The sequence below is a fragment of the Athene noctua genome, chromosome 6, assembly GCF_965140245.1.
Source record: "Athene noctua chromosome 6, bAthNoc1.hap1.1, whole genome shotgun sequence".
NCBI lineage: Eukaryota > Metazoa > Chordata > Aves > Strigiformes > Strigidae > Athene > Athene noctua.
The window spans coordinates 50,264,412-50,284,725 of NC_134042.1; the positions used below are offsets into that span (position 1 = coordinate 50,264,412).

Consider the following 20,314-nt stretch of genomic DNA (forward strand, 5'->3'; position numbering starts at 1 on the left):
CTGTGAGGAGGAAAGAAAATGGCCTGTGGGGAGGGAGGAAAACGGCTTGTGGAGGAAAACAGCCTCTGGGGAGGGAAGAAATCTGCCTCTGGGGAGGGAGACAAACTGCCTGGAGGCAGGAAGGCCGCTGCTGGCAGGTTCCTGAGCACCTGAGCTGGTGCCTTCTCCCACACGGTGGTTCCGGTCGAGGCTGTTCGCGGGAAGGCGGGAAGGCATGAGGGAGCCGGAGGCCCCGCACAGCACCCGTCAGACGTGGCGGGGTGAGTCGCTCCACGCCTTGGCAGCCTCGCAGGCAGGAGAGGGCGATGCTACGGGCGGGCAGCGCCCATCCCCGAGCGGGGGGGGTCCCGCAGCCCTGCCGGCGGCGGCCCTGGGGGCTCTCCTCCCGCCGTGGCCGGCAGGGGGCGCCGCGGCAGCGGGCGGGGAGGGGCAGCATGGTGGCGGCCGCGCATGCGCACGGAGGGCGGCGGCGGCGGCAGCGGCCCGCAGCGAGCGGGGCCGAGGGCGCCTCACCCGCCGCCCCGTCAGCGCACGGCGGAGCGGCCCCGCAGCCCGGCCCCTCCCGCGCCGGATGTGATGGCCGCCCGGGCGGGGGGGTGAGGAGCGAGCCAGCGGCGGCCGACAGCCCCAGCGCGGCCCGGCCCTGACGAGCGCCGGCTTCTCCTTCCCCTCGGCGCCCCCTCCTCTTCCCCCTCCCCGCTGCTCCATGCCCCGGGCGCCGTAGCCGGGCGGGGAGCGGCGAAGCGGGCGGCCCCGATGCGGAGGAGCCGCCGGCGGGCGCCATGCAGCCGCCGCCGCAACCGTACGAGTTTTTCGGCGAGGAGACCGGCCCGAAATGGCGGGGGCTCTTCGTGCCCGCCCTGCGCAAGGTCAGTCCGCCGCCGGTGGGGGGGGGGCGAGGTGGGGGGCGCCGGGCGGCACCTGCGCCTCAGGCCGTTCCGCGGCCTCCGGCACCCCCGGCAGCGTTCCCGGGCGGGCCGGCCGCTGGCCCGCACGGTGCCCCTGCCCGCCTGGCTCCTGCGGGACCTCCTCCGCCCGTCCCGCCGGGGGGTGAGGTTGGAAGGGGCCTCCGGGGATCCTCTTGCCGACCCCCCCCCTCTTGCCCGGGCCCACGTCCAGACGGTGCCCGTGGTCCCGTCTTGCCCTCGGCGCTGCTCTGCGCGGAGATGCTGCCAGGTGACGGTGTGTGCTTAGCAGACTCCCCTCCTCCTGTCAGAGGCGGCTTCTCCTCCTCCACCCCATCACCACCACTCGCCAGAAAAGTCCCGTCTCTGCCGCCTTAACTGGGCCGCTCGCTTCGAGGCCGCTGATAATATTAACAGTTCCCCTCTGAGAGGGGCTCTGCGAAGGCAATTTTCCATCCCTTCCCCTCGGCATTTCTGCAGGCAGCTCCTCCTGGCCCCTTCCCCGGAGCAGATTCCCTTGCTGACCCCCCCCCCCCCCCCCCGAGGTGTTTCTGACACGCTGGCTGTTGTGTGTCGGTTTGATTTCTGCGAGAGAGTCAACAGCTGTGGCACAGGGCAAGTCAGCCTGTGTTTTCTTAAGAGAAAGAAACGACTGCCCGCTGCATAAACGAGATAAACTCTGTGGGAAACCTCTCAGCCTGTCATGGGAGAGGAATTTATCCTTTTATGATGTGTTTCGCATAGCAGGGTAGTCCCCAGCCCATCAGCACCCCTAATAGCGGAGGGAGCGGGTTAAATTGAGGCTGGTGGGGCATGGAGGGAGGAGTGATGTTGTCCTGCTGTGTGTTACCATGTCGAAGGTTGAGGACCGTTCTATACCACTATATAGTTGTTAACATAATGGCCTGGTCGGCATCTCTGGTGCTGGGCTGTGCTGTGGTACAAGTGATGCCAGCACTCGTGTGAGTGGTGTTCTGCCTTTTTTTTTTACCAATAATACATATAGTGATGGTGTGGGGTAATGATTTTCTCTCCTTTTTTTTAATTAAAAAAAAAAAAAGAGAATCAAAGATTTGAATTTGGTTTGGGTCCTGTGTCACTTGTATTAAAAGCCACTGAAGGCAGCTAAGTAGTCTTGTGGCTGGCATAAAAACCACTAATCGCCGTCTGAAGGATCCTGGATTTTCTATTCTTTACTCTTGAATCTCCTCCTCCTTATAGTAGTTGCTTTCTAGTGTGTCTCGGGAAGCTTAGAGAACACCAAGAGCTGCTCTTTTCCTGATCACTGGAGGGTGACATAAACAGCACCTTGACACCAACCAGCATCCACCCAAACATGAGGTGTAGCGGTATCAGTCTGACCAAAAGGATTTCTTTAAAACTTGAAAGGTGTTTTCATCATTCTAAGATACAAACAGAGTAAGAGTTGGTCGATTCATGCAGCTCTTACCAATTCTTACTGTCTGTGCATTTGGTTTTGGTGAAAAGAAATGGAGCAGGAACTTAGACTTTCTGAGCTAGAGGAAATAAAGTCCTGATATTAGTGACTGCTTGTAAAAATTTGTAGCTGCTTATAGACGGTTTTTTTTCTTCCTGGGAAAGTTCCTTGTCTGCAGTACCCACCCTTTAGCATGAAGCAATCCTACTGTAATGTGCATTTCTTTTATGAACACGCAGTATCAGTGAGTCAAAACAAAATTGTATCATTGTTCCAGTTATTGCAGTCAGGCTATTAGGGAGACGCTGTCAGTTTTAATATATTCTCTAAAAGATCACATGCCCTAATATGAATGCTGGGGATTTTTAGACCAGAACATTTTAGAAAATTTATGGGTTGTTTTGTTTACATCTTGCATTTTCACTTTGATAATGAGATGAGAGCATTTCCGTTATTTATAGGAGAGCTGAAAAGCGTGGCACTGAATCCAAAGTGTGCACCAAAGCATCAGATTTTGTGTTAGTTTCAGGATTTATAAAAAGTTGACACAGGTTTCAAATAGTTCTAATAGTTTTAAAGCTCTTTGTTCTGAAGAGGTTTAAAAGTCCACTGTCAGCCAGCTTTGACATGTTCTTTTCAAGCAGGTTGCTTTTGAGGTGAAAATTTAAAGATAAGTCTGAGCTTCAGAAACTTTTTGGTTAAATGGCTAGAACAGTGTTTTCTGAACTTCTAAACTGGGTTTTCATCACAGTAGCCTATGCTGCAAGTGCAGAGAGTGTATTGTTTCCCATTCTTGAAAGCTTTTCGCTTTAATGAATGCTTCTTGAAGAAGAGAAGAGTGTTCTTGGTTTTCCTGGTGTATGTTAAAGTGTGAGTAATCTTAATTCTGAAATAGAGAAAGATGTGGAGCTGGATATAATGAGCTGGTACAGGTCACTAACAACAGATGGTATTTCCTCGGTTCTTGAACTTTAAATTCGAAGAGCTCCAGTCTCTTTCATTATGCATTCAGCAAGTTTAAGGTCACTTCTTTTTACCAAGTCACTTTTAAACCCTTGCGTTTACTTTAATTCTCTGCAGTTGACACTTAACAAATCATGAGTGGGAAGAAAATGGTAAAATACATCAGTTCTTTAATATGTGAAAAAAAGATGAGAATCTGTCTTTTGAACAATATTCTGTGTGGATTTAAGTGGTCACACATCTTTAAGATGAATAGAGAGTGCTAAGTTGTACCTACCAGTGTGAGTATTTTTAGGAAAAAAACAAAGCTAAACAGCAAGACATCACACACCAGATTTTTTTAAATAGTTTTTCTATATATTTATATCACCATATCCACTGGCACCTTGGAATCTAGTAAGTTGAAAATATTTTAAAGCGGTTTCATGTATTGCCTCTCTTCCAGCTGGTAGATTTACCAGCGTGTCCTTACTGTAAAACATTTAACTTTCTTCTGTTGCTGTGCTGGAAGCCAAAGTAGGAAGTGAGTATAATGAAACTCGTTATAAAAGTCCTGTCAAAGTAAATCAGAAGAAAACTATTTTTATCTAGTCGCTGAGGTTATAGTTACTTGAACTGCTGTTTGTAGCAAGTAAATCACTTCAAACAGCCTAAGCTTTATAAAGGCTTTTAATCTGGGAGCTGACTTTATTAAAGGATCACAATGTCTCTTTGAATAATTCTCGAGGCACGCAGGCGGCCGTTCCAGCAGAAATCACATGCATTTCAAACGCCCCGCTGGCGCGGCTGGTTGCGTTTCAATCCTTGGGATGTTGATACTGGCAGCGTCATGAAAGCTGGTGCTCCACGGGGCAGTGCTGTCCTGGAGGGCTGCGAGAGAGGGGCTTTCCTGCTCCCCCTCCTCACGTCTGGCCAGACCCTTTTCCAGTGAAACCAGGACCCTCCCTGGAGGGAGATTTTTCTCCTGCAGCGGGTGGGTGGGTGCTGGAGGGGAAGGTGGTATTAGGGAGTTTGTTCTCTCCCCATTTTTCCATTTCTCCAGGTGTTTGTTGTTTGGGTTTGTTTCGGTTTGGTTGGTTTTGAGCTGTTTCTGGCCCGATCGTCTTTGTGGGGAAAGATGTCAAATTATGAAATCTGTTTCTAAAGCTGGCGTTTGAATTTTGTAACTAGGCTTCCTAGCACAGATCCCGTGCCGAAGCTTGTTCTTGCTGACTGGCAACTTTCTTCCAGATGAAACTGTCCAGAACTGAATTGATTCTGCAGGTTGATAGCAATCCTTTGAAGTTATATCTATTAATCTTAGACTGGCATTAGAGGGGAGCCTAAGAAAATCATGCATGAATCTCGGTGGTAGCAGCTGAGTGTGTAACTCTCAGCAACCCCCTGAAGGTCTCAATTTTAATGTACTGGGTAGGCATTGTATAAGAGCTTTTTTTTAGAATTGTAACTGAAAGGATCATGACTGCCAAACATCTTCCCTTTCTACCTGGAATGAACCTCTATCCCAATTATTTGGAATGGGTTTTCAAAATTAAATGGGTGACTCCATAGAACTTATGTATATTTTTGAAAATAATACATAATGTGTTGTTGGATATAACTATAGAAGGATTTATTTGCCCTAAAATATTCCTATGTGTCCATAGTGTGCGTTACCGTTTGTGTGTGCTCTTACAAATCCACCGGCAAGTTAAAAATATATTTCTGTAAACCGGAGCTGTGTATACAGTTGCTTTGTTCTTTGATTTTTCTAAATTAAATTCGCAAGCATCTCATAGGTATTATTTTGAATTTTGCCATCATCTACAAATAGAGACCATCAAACAGTTAATACTCCCCTTTCTGCAGGCGCTACACATGTCGGTGTAATCATAGCACTGTACACTATTTGCATTTTCTAAAACAATTCCCCTATTGCTCTGGACTACTCATCAAATTTCTAGAGCGTGACTAAAGGGTTTATTCTTAGCAAATGTTGCATACAGAAATATAAAAGACAGTTTTGAGGACATTTTTGACGTTTACGTTAATTCAGTGCTTCTCTGTAGTTTAAAATGTACAGGAGTTAATGTGTAATGACACAGCCCTTGCGTGGTTAGGCTTTGGATAATTAATAGGGTATGTGGAGGGGCTGCTTCATTTTTTTCACGACTCTGTCGGGGACAGTTTGCCTGCACATTTTCCATTGCAGGATCAGGCCCCCTTGGGTTAGAATTATTTGGTGCGTTAGTGTCATTATAACGGATTATTATTTAATGCATTCTAATTTCATTAGCATGCATTATTACTGAAAGCATTGTAACTTCAGCTGTAAAGTTGTTTGTTGTGATGTTTTAAAATAGTTATATTTAGTTTTGAAATCTATTAGGTCATTTAGCTTCAAATAAATACACTTATTTGAGCTCTGAAGACATTTGCAGATCTGCAGTTGCTGCAGATGCGAATGGCTTGGGAGAATGGGAAATAAGGGAAGTGCTGGTGATGCTTAATTACCTGTGAAATAGGTAGATCCAGACAAATTTGAAGCACAGATCTGGTTGTTGCCTCACAACACGGTGCTCATCATTGAGAGGTGACTGGAAGTGTGGAAGGGAACAGCAAGTCCCTGTGAAGTGGATGCAACCAAGCCTTCTGTAAACCATAGGCTAATTCCTCCAGACCTTTTTTATTCCCAGGTTGAGTTTAGTCCCTTACTAAAGGGGACTTGCTTTAGACCAGTAAGTAGACTGGCTTTTTTTGTTCTTCCATAAATATTCACTGTCATAAATAAAATTTGTACCCAAAGGGGACTGGTCCTTTTACTTAAATCCTATTTTTTTCATGCCACCACCCCCCCCACCCCCACCCCCCTTTTTTTTTTTTTTTTTACACTGTTTAGCTTAAGTACTGTCAGTGGAATCTTCAGTTGACAAATGGTAATAGAGCTTTCTCAGCCACTGTTGTGAAATGAAGGTAGTTTTTAGATCTGAGGTGTTTAAAAGTAGTAGGAACAGTGTAATTTAATTTGGCAGCAGTAGCAGAAGAAACACTTCCTACCTGTGTGGTGAAAAGGGAGCGTGGAAGTTAGCATTTGCGTTGGCCTAAAGGCTTGCCAGCGTAACTCGTCACAGGGAGAGAACAAACTGAGCCGATTCACCTCGCTCTTGGGCCTTTATCCCCCTCGCTGTGGTGGTCGTGCCTCTGTGTGTGCCACCTGAGCTGGGCACTCTGGGCTTCTCTCATTTTCTCATCCCATTTCCCACGTCTTTTCCCACCTGACCCACCTCACCTCGCGCAGTATTTCTTTGTCTCCTCTCCATCACCTCTCCTGCTCTCCCCTACTTTTTCACCTCTCTTTCCCTCTTCGCACAGTACAAGCGTTATCTGATCTCCTCCAGAGAAGCTGTTGAATCTGTTATTTGCTTTTATAATTACCTCACCTATTCCCTTTCTGCCAGGCTTTTCAGATGAGTGGTGTGCTACCATTCCTTGAGTCCTGAAAAAATCTGCTGAGGACATCTTTCTTTCCAGTATTTATGGCTTCTTTACGCTCCCTAATTTTTTGATGTCATTTCAGTGACCATCTGGTTCACAAAGAAATGACTCTGGCCGGCTTCACTGTCTCCAAATTTAAGGTTTGGCCTTTTTTTTTCTTTCAAGTAGTATGTATCTTTGCTTTTCGCCGTTTATTCTTATTGTATCTCTGCATCTGTTCACTTAAAATACAATCTCAAAACTTGCTCCGCTGGCCTGTGTTGCTCATGAATTAATTTTTATTTTTAAACCTTCTGAAGACCTAATTGAAAAATTACTGGCCTGTTTGAATCCTTCTGACGTCACGCCCTTTCCAAGAACCACTACTGGCTCAGGTAGGCTGAAGTGGGGCAAGGTAGCCTGTGGGTGCTGGGTTCAGAGCCCAGAGCAGCTCTCAGCTCTGCAAAGTGACGTGTTAAAGAGTTGGGGAAGAATTAGAAGCTGTTAGTGTTAAAATAAGACGTGTGCGCAGTGATCTCCCCACCAGCCGTGGTGTTTTCCTTCCATATCGTAGGGCAGAGGCTGTGCCTAGCTCATTTAGGGTTTATCTCAATTTAAACAGGGCATTTTATATGGATGGATAAAATCATAATACTTAATTTTCCATCCATTTTTAAGATTAAAATTTAGGTGTTTCTGTACCTGTGAACATACACACATTTGAGTTTCTTCTTGACTCTATAAAAGGAAGCAACTAACTGGAGAAAGGACATTTTGTCCGTTTGGGTAGAAAAGCAGAGACTGTGAAGATGTTGGAGAAACAAAATACGAAACGTAGGTGAGAGTAGATGCTGCAGAAGAGAGGCATGGTGGGGAAATGCCAGCAGGAGAAACCCCTCAGTGCAGTAATTAGCAGAAGCCAGCAATCAGTCCACCAGTCCCTTCTACCACGTGCCATTGAGGTGCGTTACATGCTACATACAGCTGATTGCAGAAAATGCTGGGAGGGATGGTGGTCTGCGTTTGGTCTGCGATTTATCGACCAACTGTGCATCAGCTCAGCAGCATTTGTGTCCATTATCGATGTGTTTTTTTCTGTCTGCGCCAAGCAGACTTGCCAGTAGATCTTAGGACTGTCTTCGATGCTGTTTCAGGATGCAGATCCCTGTCTGCACCGCCCATTGCCAATCTCCTTTAATTCCCCATCCCCTCAACTAGAATATACAAGAGGAGAATAGTAGTTAAATAGCTAAAGATGGGGAAAAAATTATATTTACACTAAAGTGATGGTGTAAAATGACTGTTTAACCACCCCCGTACACGGTCGGTGTTTCTGAGGTCAGACCAGCTGACGGATGATCTGCACCCGAAGATGCTTTTCACAGCTCAGTTACTGTGTTATGAGAATACTTTATTTTGCCAACCATGCATCAGAATGTTGAAAATTGCAGTGAAAAAGCTAAAGTGCTTTATGTAGGTAAATTGTGATGTTCCGTTTTGCTTAAGGGGTGACTTCATACTGTTCCTCTATGATCATTTATTAATTTAAGAAGGACAGGCCATCTAGAAATTGCTGTACTGGAAATAAAGTTAGATATTAGTTGCAGTTATTTTTAAAAATAAGTTGACAGTGCCTTTTTATTTGGGATATCTCTTCAAGTATCTAAATCTTTGTGGTTCTTTCTAAAGAATTATGCTGTAATTACACTCGAAAATTGGGAATATCAATGCTGTCATCTTTCACTGAATAAGAGCATCACAGGCCTTTAAGTTGCTACATCTGGTTTCCCTCTTCCCCTGGAGCATCATCCAAATTAGGGATTAAAAATGCGTTCGGAGCAGATATTTTATGTTTCTAATGGGTAGTGTTATCTTTAGAAAAGGTAAGAAGGAATAAAAACCCGATGTACAACCAGACATTTGTCAGATTAATTTTTTTTTTCTTCTTCCTGGCTTTCAGCATCTTGGTACTGGGCAAGCCTGGTGCTGCTTTCTTTGCCAGTGGTGTATTTTCATCACCTTGAACACAGTGTATGGAAATACTGACAAGTGTTGGCAAGAGTGTAACCAGTCCGCCATAGTAAATATTTAACTTCTATGTTCTAATTATTTTTCTTGCTCCCAAATTTATATGCTTTGTTCCTCAAGTAAACAAACAGCCTTGCAAAGATTTATTTGTCCGCTGATGTAGTATAACTGTATTTTTACGAGGCAAGTAAAATATAAATCATTTCTAAGTTGAAATCAGTCTCTGTGGGAAAGGGAGAATGGGTAGTTTCTGTTACAAACAGTTTACAAATTCAACATGCAATTTATTAAGCTATCCTGTTAGCAAAGTAAGCCTAGAAATGTTGTGTCCTCATGATAGCAGATTTTGTGGTGGCATTTTTTAAAATTGGAAACTTCTTGCTCTGAAATCTCAAGTAATATTGCAATTCTGTTTTCTGAAAATGTAGTTGCTTTGAAGGTAAGTAGAGAAATGGGATATTGTTGTCAAGTCTTTCAGGAACATGAGTTTATATGTTTGTAATGGTATATGCTGTCTGGAGATTGTATGTGTCATGGGTTTGGGTTTTTTTCTGTTGGTTGTGGGGTTTGTTTTGGGGTTTTTTTAATGAACAATCTCTTGTTTTGCACATGTGATTACCATGGAACAACTAGAGCCTTCTGAATGTGTTTTTACTACCAAAATACATGTATTATGTAAAAATATATTTAGGTGGTATAGCCCAGTTGCTGGTTTGTCTCATTAGAACAGGCTAGAAAGAAGTTATTTGCAGTTTTGACTCTAGTGATTTTTTTCCCTTAGCCTTTTGTTGGCCCTTTGGCCATTGCTTTTATACTCATGACTTCTGAATTTCCCCAAGTCCAGATATTATTAGACTTCATGCCAGGTCTCCTGTGGTTCAAAATTAATCTTGTCCTTATATTAGTTCCAAAAAATAAGATCAGTTTGTTTCTAGTGCTAATACTGTTTATGTTCTTGAAAAGTTTTCATCCTCATCTTGTCTTAACAGACTTCTTCCCAGGGGCCTGTAAGGACTATTAACCTCTTGCTGAGAAGGAATTTTGAGCTTGACTTCATCTCTGCAGCCGCCTGTTTTCTCTAGAAGCTTTTGTGGTGTGGTGCAGGACCTGCCTCTCTGAAGGGACTAGGGGGAGGGTGGGAGTTTTTTAACGTGTTTGTTTTTTTTTTTTTTAACTTGAAGGGGTTTTTCAGTCTCCTCTTAAGCAGTGGAGGTCTTGGAGGACCCTGTCAAATCTGCTGAAGGCTGCAGCCGTAGGAAGGAGAGGCTCCTATGAAGCTGCCACTGGATTTTCATCAAATATGCTCGTGTTGGAGGGGTGGAAGAGCAGGGAGAAGTAAAGAGGAGCAAGGGAAGGAGCAGCTTAGGAACTCCCATCTGAAATAAATGCACGTCCTTCAGAAGGGCCTTGAGGCTATGATTAAATGCCATGCTTATGGGACTCATACCTGGTAGTTCATTTCTGTTCCTTGGAATGGTTCCTGAAGGGATAATCCTATGTCATTGACAGTAAAAAAAAAAAATAGCCCTGCTAATCTTAATCTCCCTTGACTCAAAGGACTCCGCTTGGGTGGTTTTGGAGATAAAATAGGTTAAAAAAATCTGGTTTCTCTAATACCTTCTGCTCAGAGTACTTGCAGTGGAGCTCTTGCTGTTTAGTGTGACATGTTGTGGATTTAAGTATTTTAACCCTTAAAGGAAGTAGTTACAAGTCAGATCAAAATTTAGCCCTGTGTTAGTTACAGTTATTCCATGCCAGCTAATGCAACTGTGCTCAAATATTTCAGTCTGAACCTGGAATCAGCGAATGTACCTTCTGTAAGAAACATGTCCTCCGTAATTCCTCCTGCTTTTTTTTTTTCGGTACATGCAGTGTTTTATCAGTCTGTCCTTGTTTTTCCAGTCCTTTCAGTCAGGGTTTAGGTGAGTACTGTAGAGTCAGTATTCTGTTCTTGATACAGCGGTATCTGATTTGATCAGCCAGTGCGCAGCTTTTATAACTGTCCTTTTGTTTTGCTGTGAGAAACAGTGTCTTGCTAAGAAATTGGTTTTTCTCAGTAACGGCACTTATGTCAAAATACCTTCTCTTAAAACCAGGTTGTGCATGAGGTACCTCTGGGACCTTTCTGCAGTGCTTGCAGGCAGCATCGTTTCAAACGGAAGCCGATTTCTAAATCCTCTGGGATTGTCTCAACCAAGAAGTGTTGGGCTTTGTTGTCAGTTTTGCTTCTTTCGAAGCAAAATTGACCCCAGTGCTTATGTTTGTGTTCGTTGTGTGAAGCTGAGATTCTCCGCCAGTGTTTGAAGAGGGCTGTGTGCTCCTCAGCTTGCTTGCCCTCAACCTTGTTAGACAGCCACGTGCTCTTGAGAAAGCTGAGGAGGGGATGGCATGAGCTGTTTAGACCTCTGAACTGAAGTTAGTTACAAGTGGAGTAATTTTCTTTGTGGCACTGATGTCTGTGTTGAAAATGAGCGAGTGAACGGCTGTGGTCTGATACAGTAAACAGGAGTTCCCCATCTTGTCTTAAAGGGAGCACCACTTCCCTTTCTGATCTTCTTACAGCTCCTTGTCATTTCTGTGGAGCACCATTAGGGCTTCATTGGGAGGAAAATATAATTTCATTTTATTTCCTAGTTAGCTAGCTAGTGCTTTTGCTGTAGTAGCACTCGTAGAAGAGATACGTAGCGGGACCTTAATTTGACGCTTCCTGGTTTTCCATTGTTTTGTGAATTAAACTCATGTTCAGGAAGAACATGAAAAGCACTGACTGTTGTTGCAAACCTGCAGTCTTAAGTAAGTGTTTTCAAGGAGTGATTTTGGTTTTCTTGAGGATTTTTTGTTGTTGTTTTGTTCAGTAGTACACGGTCTTGTATATGTGTCGGCTGTGTTACATGAAGCAGAGATGTTCATGTTCGAGGTGCAGAAAACTAAATGATGCTATACAAAAACTCTGTGACAAAACTGGACAGCTGGATTAGAAGCAGAAGGTGTGTTCCCTTCTCTCTTAGTGTACAACAGCTTAATTAAGGTGTTTCTTCACCTGTGCTTTTTGAGGAAGGATGCCAGTGCAGAATTAAGCACTGGAAATGTGTGGGAGGGTGTCTCTCCTTGGGGATCTCATAGGAGCCCCCAGTCTCTCTTCACCACCACCTTAATTATCAACTCCAAACCAGTCATCACCAGTGTATATTTTCACATTTTCAGTGTGTGTGTCCCCCTCCTGCTTCCCTGAGACATTTGGATTCCCATTTGTTGGTCCGTGTGGTCCCTGTCCGTGACAGAAGTGGGGGGGGTGTCTTTGAGCAGTGCGTTGGTAGACTTCTCCATCCAAGTCATCACCTCTGCTTCTAGGATGTCGAAGATACACAGCAGCAGCCCCTTCTAGTGGTCCCCTCCCACGGATCTTCACTTTTTCTCCCTACCTGTTGGCCATCCTGGCTCTTCTCTCTCCTCATGTGGAGGTGTGGGGGCAGAGCACAGCCTTGTTCCCCCATTTCTGTCAGGCCATGGGGCAGCAGGAGGTGGAGCAGCGGTTCCTTGCGGTGGCTCCGGCTCCCGGGCAGCTCTGCCCACCTTCCTCTGCGGCCGGCGGGGAAGGAAGCCAGCCAGACACCTTACTTCCTTGTTGGGCTTGTTTTTGCACGACTTATAAAAGCCTGCAGGGCTGTAAATTGAGTGCCTCCGAGGTATTGCTATGAAATTATTAGTTACTGAATTCGGAGGAAGCCCCCCAGTGTTTGCGGACTCACCCGTCATCATTGGAGGGAGAACTGCCTGTACTTCAGAGGGTCAGAATTTGACCCAAAGATTTTATTGTCTTCCCTCAAGAAATTACTAATCCATTTGTCTTGTGTTTGAAACCACGTACAGAAGGCCAGTGTAAGTATGTAAGATTACTTTTTTTGAGATGATTAACATATAATTTGTATGGGGAGAGTAGGGAATTTCCCTGGATTGTACTACTTGTGAATCTTTTGGCTATAGTTTAAGATCTAGTTAGTGCTTTCCTGATTGAGAGGTTGCCAGGGAGAAACTGGGTGTATAGACTAGCTCCTTTTTTTTTTTCTTCTTTTTTTTAAGGTGGGGTGATTGTTTGGTTTGGGGGGATTTTTAGTATGAAAATAGCCACGTTGGACCAGGGCGAATTAGTTGTGGCCCTTTAGCTTGTGCGGGCACATGCTGAGGTTGCCTGTTTCAGGTTGTCTGGGCTAGTTTAGCCTTGGAAACAAAAGCTGTGATTAATCTCTCTGAAACGAGATAAAAGGTGTGATCCTGCCTTGCATTAGAGGGAGGTGGAAGTCAGCTTTTCTCACAGCGCGTTTCCTAGTCTTGACACTCCTGAATTTTGACTCATGTTTTTCGTTAGGTCTCCCTCTCTGTTGTGAGTACTCCACATCTCCCTTTCTCATGCCTCAGACAGCTTTTCATGTTCTAGTTAGTTTTCGGGTTCTGAGGCATCTCAAAGAGTTGTTCCTGCCCTTCCCCTGTGTCATGGCCGTGGGTTTTTATTGCTGCAGGTTTTGACAGCGCATTAATTCAGTTCCCTGCCAGACTGGTTAGTCCTTTTATCCTGATGTCCTTGCTTATTAAGTCTTTTCCTCTGGTGGGTCTGTGCTCCTTCTCTGTTCACGGTTGCCCACTACTCATTAGTAGCGTTAGTAACGTAACTGTATGTTACTCATTCTGTGGATGAATAACTGCAGAATTACCAACAGTGGTTGTTTTTGCTGCATCATTGGCAGAAATCTGCTTTGGCTTGAAATTTCTTCCCAGCCATAAAGGCTAAACAGTTTTTAATTGAACAGAGATGCCAACTTTGCAGGAGTAAGAACTGCTGTCGTAACGATGCAGGAAAATTTGTGGGAAATTACTGGAAGGGTGCAAATTTGCACTACAGTACAGAAGTACTCTGCTTTTTCCTGATTCTCTACAGCTTTAAATGGAAAAAAAAACCCTAATTATTTTAATTCTTTTGGACAGGTTCAGCAACAGGTTCACCCAAACCTTTCAGCAAAAGAAGATTCTCTCTATTACATTGAAGAGTTGATACTTCAGCTGCTAAACAAACTATGCATTGCTCAGCCACGGACTGTCCAAGATGTAGAGGTAAGCCTAGGTACTGGAAAACCAAGTGCTTGCTTACAGAATCGATAAGAGATTTTGAGAAGTGCAGGTTAAAGTTAAAGCAAGGAGAATCTGAAGAGCAGAGCCCGATAATGCTAAGAGATTATATGGTATTCTGGTTTCTCAGAGCAAGCTTAATTGGAAACTCATTTTCTTATACAGGGCCTCAGAATAGAAATGGTGGGAATTTCTTCTTTCGCCATTATTTTTATAAATGCAGAATACTTTGTTTTCTGCTGTTCACATACAGCTTGGACTTAAGAATATAAGGATGTTGCAAGTTTTCCTACTCTTTGACATAAATATGCAGGGGAAAAAAAGTAAATATTGGAATGAAAGGTTACTGTTGTTAGGCCTGGATTGTGCAGCTGAGGGAATAGAGTTGTATGTTCCTGGAACTTTATTGAACTCACTGAGGCTCTTGTATTATTGCAGCTGTCTGCTTTTGTGTCATCGGTTACAAAATGAGGGCTTTAATGGAGTGTGCTTCACTATAGAGTCTAGAGGGAGAAAGTGCTTTCGTGTAGCTGTGACCCGTTAGAGCGTTGTAGAATATTAATTTTACATCAATCTCTGTCTAGGATTTTCAGCCTAAAACAAAATGAAGTTCTTATCTAATATTCTATATGTGTGTCGTGGAAATTTAAAAAAAATAAATTTACAAACTAATTGCCTGTTTTAGATTCTTATTAGAGGCAGCAATCACCCTTTACTCAACATTGATTTAATTAATTATTAATTTTGGTTTATGATTAATGTATTTTGTAATACTGATGCATAAAGACTATAGTATGACTAAATAAAAGCAACGCTTAATAGTCCCTTAATAGCTCTCAGGATTGTTACTACCTTGAATCTGGATTTGAACTTTAGATGAGGAGCTGAGAACTCCCTGTTCTTTCTCCAGTTCCCAGCTGATCGAACCCTTCAGCACACAGGACAGTTTTTGAGATAACACTGATTGTTCTACACACCAACTCCGTGCTTTTCTGCCTGAGTCATGAGATGATAAAATCACCCAGTGTACATATGAATTAAAACTTTTCATTGGGTACGTGTATGCTCCACAAATTACTGTGTGCGAAACTGCACACACCACAGACATCCTGCTGGGATAACTGACAACTCCCTGAATCGTGGTTATGAATATCACAGCAAACACTAAATCCTGTGTATTGTATTTGAAATGTACCTGGCATTTTAAAGCTGTGAATAATAAAACAGTGTTGTACTTGGCAATATAACAGTTACTTTATTTAAAAACACAGGGCTAGGTCTAAATAGTGGTAATGGGTTCCTCAAAACGTTATTGTTCTGTAGGTCAGTAAGTTCAGACTCTTCCAGAGCAGGGAAAGTAGAATTCCGATTTGTGTTATGGGTTGTTGGTGAGATTGTGCTGCCAGCAGGCATCCGAGATCCAGGAATGAAGGCTTCTGGCTCTGCTCCTCAGCTGTTTTTAGCTGTTCAGAGAAAACATGAGAGCTCTGATCTCTTAAAGTTTATCGTGCAGATATTTACATAACAGCCTGGAGTTAATGGAGCTATTTGTGCATAATATTATACGTAAGTATTTGCAAGATCAAGGTCTAAAATCTCAAATTATAAAGGTTTTATAAATAGGAAAAGCCCTTCAAATTCTTCCCAAGAAAACACTGGGAACCAGTACAGTCCAAGCACGAAAGGCGTGCGTTACTCATGAAGCACACTGTTAAGTTGAAGGTCTCTGTTATGTCCATTTTGCAGGTGATCTCCTGGTAGAATCTCACAGAAAGTTCATTTTGGTTAAGCGGCGCAGAGCTCTCGGCTGCTGCCCAAGAGGAAAGGTCACCGGGTGTTTACCTGGCACAGACAGCTGACGCAGAAAGTTGAGCGTTAAACGGCCACGTGCAAATATTTAAAAGCTGCCTCTAAGACGACCTCAGGCCTCCTGTTAAATTTCAGACTGTGTGCCAAAATCTTTTTATCAAAGGGCTATATAGATTTCACCTTTTTTTTTTTTTTCAGCTCATCTATAAAATCTCTCCTCTAAGAGCTGCCATCCAGGCCTCGTCGGGGCCAGGTCACGGGTCCGGTGCAGAGGTCGGGTCCGGCACCGCGCTGGGCCTGCCTGGCAGCACCAACTGGAGTATGGGCAGGGTCGTGGGCCTTTTCCCCCCCTGGAGCTGTCCAGCCTAAAAAAATCTGTTTTTCCAGAGTTGCCAAAGCTGTCCTCAGCAGTCAGTTTAGACTCCTTCTTTCAGCATTTAATGCCCCAGGAGCTGTGGCAGGAAGCCGGGGTCTCGCCACGTGTGTAACTGGGGCATGCTGAAGTGTGGGACTGCTCCCCAAAAGCAGTTTGTTCTGGTGTGGGGCTCATCTCAACTGTTCCTATAGCAGCTGTTGAAATGTGAATTTATATAAAAGTAACCTGAAATTGCTTACAGTTTACCATGGCGGTGGGAGTTGTAAACTGTAGCCACTGTAACTGCCAGTGCAGCGGGAAAGATGCTCCTGTGTGGGCCCGAGGGGTCCCTAGTGTTATATCCAGCCTTTTTCATGAATCACAGCCCTCCTCCTAGTTAGATCACGCACTTCTTTCTCATTTCTGACAGAAACTTGATCTGATGTAGGGCAAGTTTACACTCTTTTACGAAACAGGAACAATACTGACTTTGCTTTTTACATTTAGACTGTAAACTGCTTAGTACTTCCTTATGTTGTTTATATTTTGGGCTCTTGGTCTCAGCTGAGGTTTCTTACTGCTCTTGTGATGTAAAGATCACAGAGCAGGAGTTGTTTTAGGAGATCTGAAGTTCTTGGTGCTTCAGGAAGGAAGGTTGTTTGGGATTACGGAAAAGAGTGAGGCTGAGTTGGGTAAGGAGGAGAGAACAGTTAGGAAAATGTGTTGCAAACACTGAGGAGGAGGATAATTGTCTATACTACAGGGGAAGTAATTTGCAGTTTTGGTTTTTTTTAAACTTCTCTTTGATTACTGCGGTTAAACTAAGTGTACTTTTTATGTTTGGACAGGAGCGTGTTCAAAAGACATTTCCTCATCCAATAGACAAGTGGGCGATTGCTGATGCGCAGTCTGCTATAGAGAAACGAAAAAGAAGAAACCCTCTCCTGCTACCTGTGGACAAAATACATCCTTTATTAAAGGTACTTTAAACCAACAACCTGATGACTGCAGCTTCTGCCCACCCGGCTCTACTACTGCCCTCCAGCATAACCTTTTAAGTATTTCTTTAATTTGTGTGAAATTAGGGAAGTTTCTCATACTGGTTGAGAGAGAGAGTCACCATAGAACAGGGTGTGAATATATTGTAGCGTGTAAGAAAAGTCGATCCCTAAATTCATCATGTTGTAGACGTTGGCGTCTTAATGTATTACTTTACTTTGAAATACGACTAGTTGGTTTTTAACATAAATAAAACCCAAACTCAAATACCTTACCTACTTCAGTAGCACTGTTTTGACACCTTTATTTGCTTCAAAATGCTGCAGGAGCCAAAATGGAAGAAGAGAGAACGAGTTGATCCTGTTCCTTGTATACTGTCAACTAAGATGTGTATCAGTGTCCTTTCAGTTGCTGCTGAATGTCACTGATGCCTTGGTTTTAAAATGAGTAGATCTGCAAAGGTGTAACGAGACCAAATGCTTTATTGTCAGTGGGTTTTGAGGAGGAGAGTGGCCCTCTCAGTTCTTAGATGTCATGTTACTTGTAACAGGTATGGAGCTCCTCGCTTACTGTCAGGAGTTAGCATCACACGGTAGGCATGTATGCATACTGTGCCCCTCGAGGGGTTTTTTTTAATGATAAAAAAGGATTTTTATCATTATTTTTTTTAGATTTAACTGATTTTTAGATAAATGTTAAATCACGTTTAGATCAGTGCTGAATCAGTAGATTTGGGCTGATTCAAACACTGCTCTTTTTTGGCATTTCTTTTTTCTATTGATTTTTCTTTTAGTTCGTAGCTTAAAAAATGCTTTTCTCCAGTGGTGGCATTGTTGCACCACAGTGTCCAGCTGCATTGAGAAAACATTATTCAAGCACAAGCAGAAGTTAAAGCACTTTTTCAGGTGTAATCACTGTGTGTTACATACAATGTCCCAGTTTGTGATTTAATGAGAGGGGAAGACATGTTAGGAAAGAAAACAGCATTAAATAAGATCTTCCTAGACAACACTGGCTTTCTTTTTATGAAGTCTTGGTTTAGAAATGTGTAGACATAGGCGGAGAGTCTGAGTTTTTTGGAAGATTCATCAAAATATGATCAGAACAATACTGCCTTATTCAAATGCATGAACTTACCCGTACTTACTCCTGATGGTGCTGTCACAAGTGAGAGCCCATGTGGTGTATGCTCTGGAGAACACAAAGCATATATCACAAGGAGAACATGCAATGATCATCCTGGGTTTTTTTCTACTCAGACTTTTAATTATTTAAAATTTTTAATTGTTATATGTAATGCAAAGATGCAGATAGCTTAGTTGTTCAGCCACATGTAAAGGATGGACTAAATTGGATCACAGTTTGTAACAGGTTGAACATACAGTCTGTAGTTTTTCCATGTAGAACAATTCAAAATGAAGCCTGCTCTTTTCTGAAAAGTCCAAATTAAGGCCAGAGTCCAGCAGTAAGCACAGATATAGACTAAAATTTAAGTACGAGTGGTTCCAATGAAGTCCCTTTGTTGAAGGAACTCTATTTTTAGAGGAAGGATTGTTGCAAGTTCTGTAGCTTTTCATCTGTCGGTATATAGCAAAATAGCACAAGGCAGTATTTGGAAGCATTTCTTTAGAGGCAGCTGATCAAATTTCCATTTGATGTCCTTTGCCCTGCCTATTACATTACTGTAAATGATTAACACAGACAAGATCACTTTCAGTAGAAAACTCAATGTGTTAGTTGTCATTCCGAAGGAATTTCTGGAATAAATAGTTGGTTTTTTTTTTTTCTCTTGTTTTCGATTTACAGGAGGTCCTAGGTTATAAAGTAGATTACCATGTCTCTCTGTATATTGTGGCTGTCTTAGAATACATCTCAGCTGACATTTTAAAGCTGGCTGGAAACTATGTTTTCAATATACGACACTTTGAGATCTCCCAGCAGGACATTAAAGTATCAATGTGCGCTGATAAGGTAAGAAGTTGGGATTAAAGTGGTCTTTTGGACAGATAGAAAGGTAGATACTAGAGGTGGTTTGTTGTTGTTTGGGGTTTTTTTTTGTTGGTTTTTTTGTTTGTTTGTTTGTTTGGGTTCTTTTGGTTTGTTTTTTTTTTTTTAGAAAATATATCCAAAGTAGGATAGGAGGGAGAGACTGGTTTTACTCAAATGCAGAGGCTTCTCTCCTTATTCGTGTGACAGTAAAGACTTAAGTTTAAGCTAAGCCTGTTAAGTTTTGGAACAGTAGTAGTAGTACTTAAAAAACAATGCAAGGACAGAAAATGTTGTCCTTTATTTCTCAGCTGTGTTACTGTCCTCCTGATGTCACTTTGTCATGACAGCTCTTTCCTTCTTTATGATACAGAAACGACATTTAGTTTTCATCCTCATAAAAAACATTTTTGTTTAATTTTATCTTTATCAGGAGGGTTTTGTCAAAGGCTTATGCAAGATGCCTTGTTTTCAAAGTTGGTTCTGCATGAATTGTAACTTGTTTTCTAGGTTGTACTAACGTATAAAGGGGAAAATGGCTTTGGCAACAGATCCAGCCTTCTGCTGCCAAAGTTTAAATATTACTCCCTTGTGAAAGTGATCACAGAAAGTATTGTATTAAAAACTCAAAGGATTTCTCTGGACACATTGAAATAGCTGAGCTTGAGCCAAGTGTAAAAGTCAGGCTTGCATGTAATTTTTAAAATTTCTTTGCTAGGTTTTGATGGATATGTTTGATCAGGATGACATTGGTTTGGTTTCTCTCTGTGAAGACGAGCCCTCTTCTTCTGGGGAACTCAACTACTATGACCTAGTGAGAAATGAAATTGCAGAAGAAAGGCAATATCTGCGGGAGCTGAATCTGATAATAAAAGTATTTCGGGAAGCTTTCCTATCAAACAGAAAATTGTTCACACCTAATGTAAGTCCTTTAATAGGTTATTGATGTGTAATGCTAGTCGCTCCATTAGCAGCCATAACATATCAATATTACATTCACTGCGTTGGAGGTAAAATTCAATTTGATTTATTGTATGTCAGTGCATAATGAGTGTTGACTGTATATGAAATAAAATGGAGGAATTGCCATTAATAGTATGAAGAGTGCTGCTCTCAGAGCGAACGAAGCTTAATGGACATGATTCCCTCTCAGATGTCAGCAATAGCTGGGAGTCCTTTGGTCATGGAGGTAATAGTTTTGCTTAACACAAAAATTAACAGGTATCTACCTGCCCCTGTCTGCAGAAACTACAAGTA

The 20,314-nt window shown here is 43.0% G+C and overlaps 1 protein-coding gene across 2 annotated transcripts in view; it reads left to right on the forward strand.

Annotated features, from left to right (window-relative positions):
- Window positions 1-478: 478 nt before the first annotated feature.
- SOS2 (SOS Ras/Rho guanine nucleotide exchange factor 2) overlaps window positions 479-20,314 on the forward strand; it is a 56,021-nt gene continuing 36,185 nt past the window's right edge. For both annotated transcript variants that reach the window (XM_074909025.1, XM_074909026.1), the window contains exons 1-5: window positions 479-869; window positions 13,768-13,893; window positions 16,921-17,052; window positions 18,878-19,042; window positions 19,776-19,979. In XM_074909025.1, coding sequence (XP_074765126.1) covers window positions 783-869; window positions 13,768-13,893; window positions 16,921-17,052; window positions 18,878-19,042; window positions 19,776-19,979 — 714 coding nt within the window. In that variant the 5' untranslated portion in view covers window positions 479-782. The remainder of the gene's footprint in view (window positions 870-13,767; window positions 13,894-16,920; window positions 17,053-18,877; window positions 19,043-19,775; window positions 19,980-20,314) is intronic.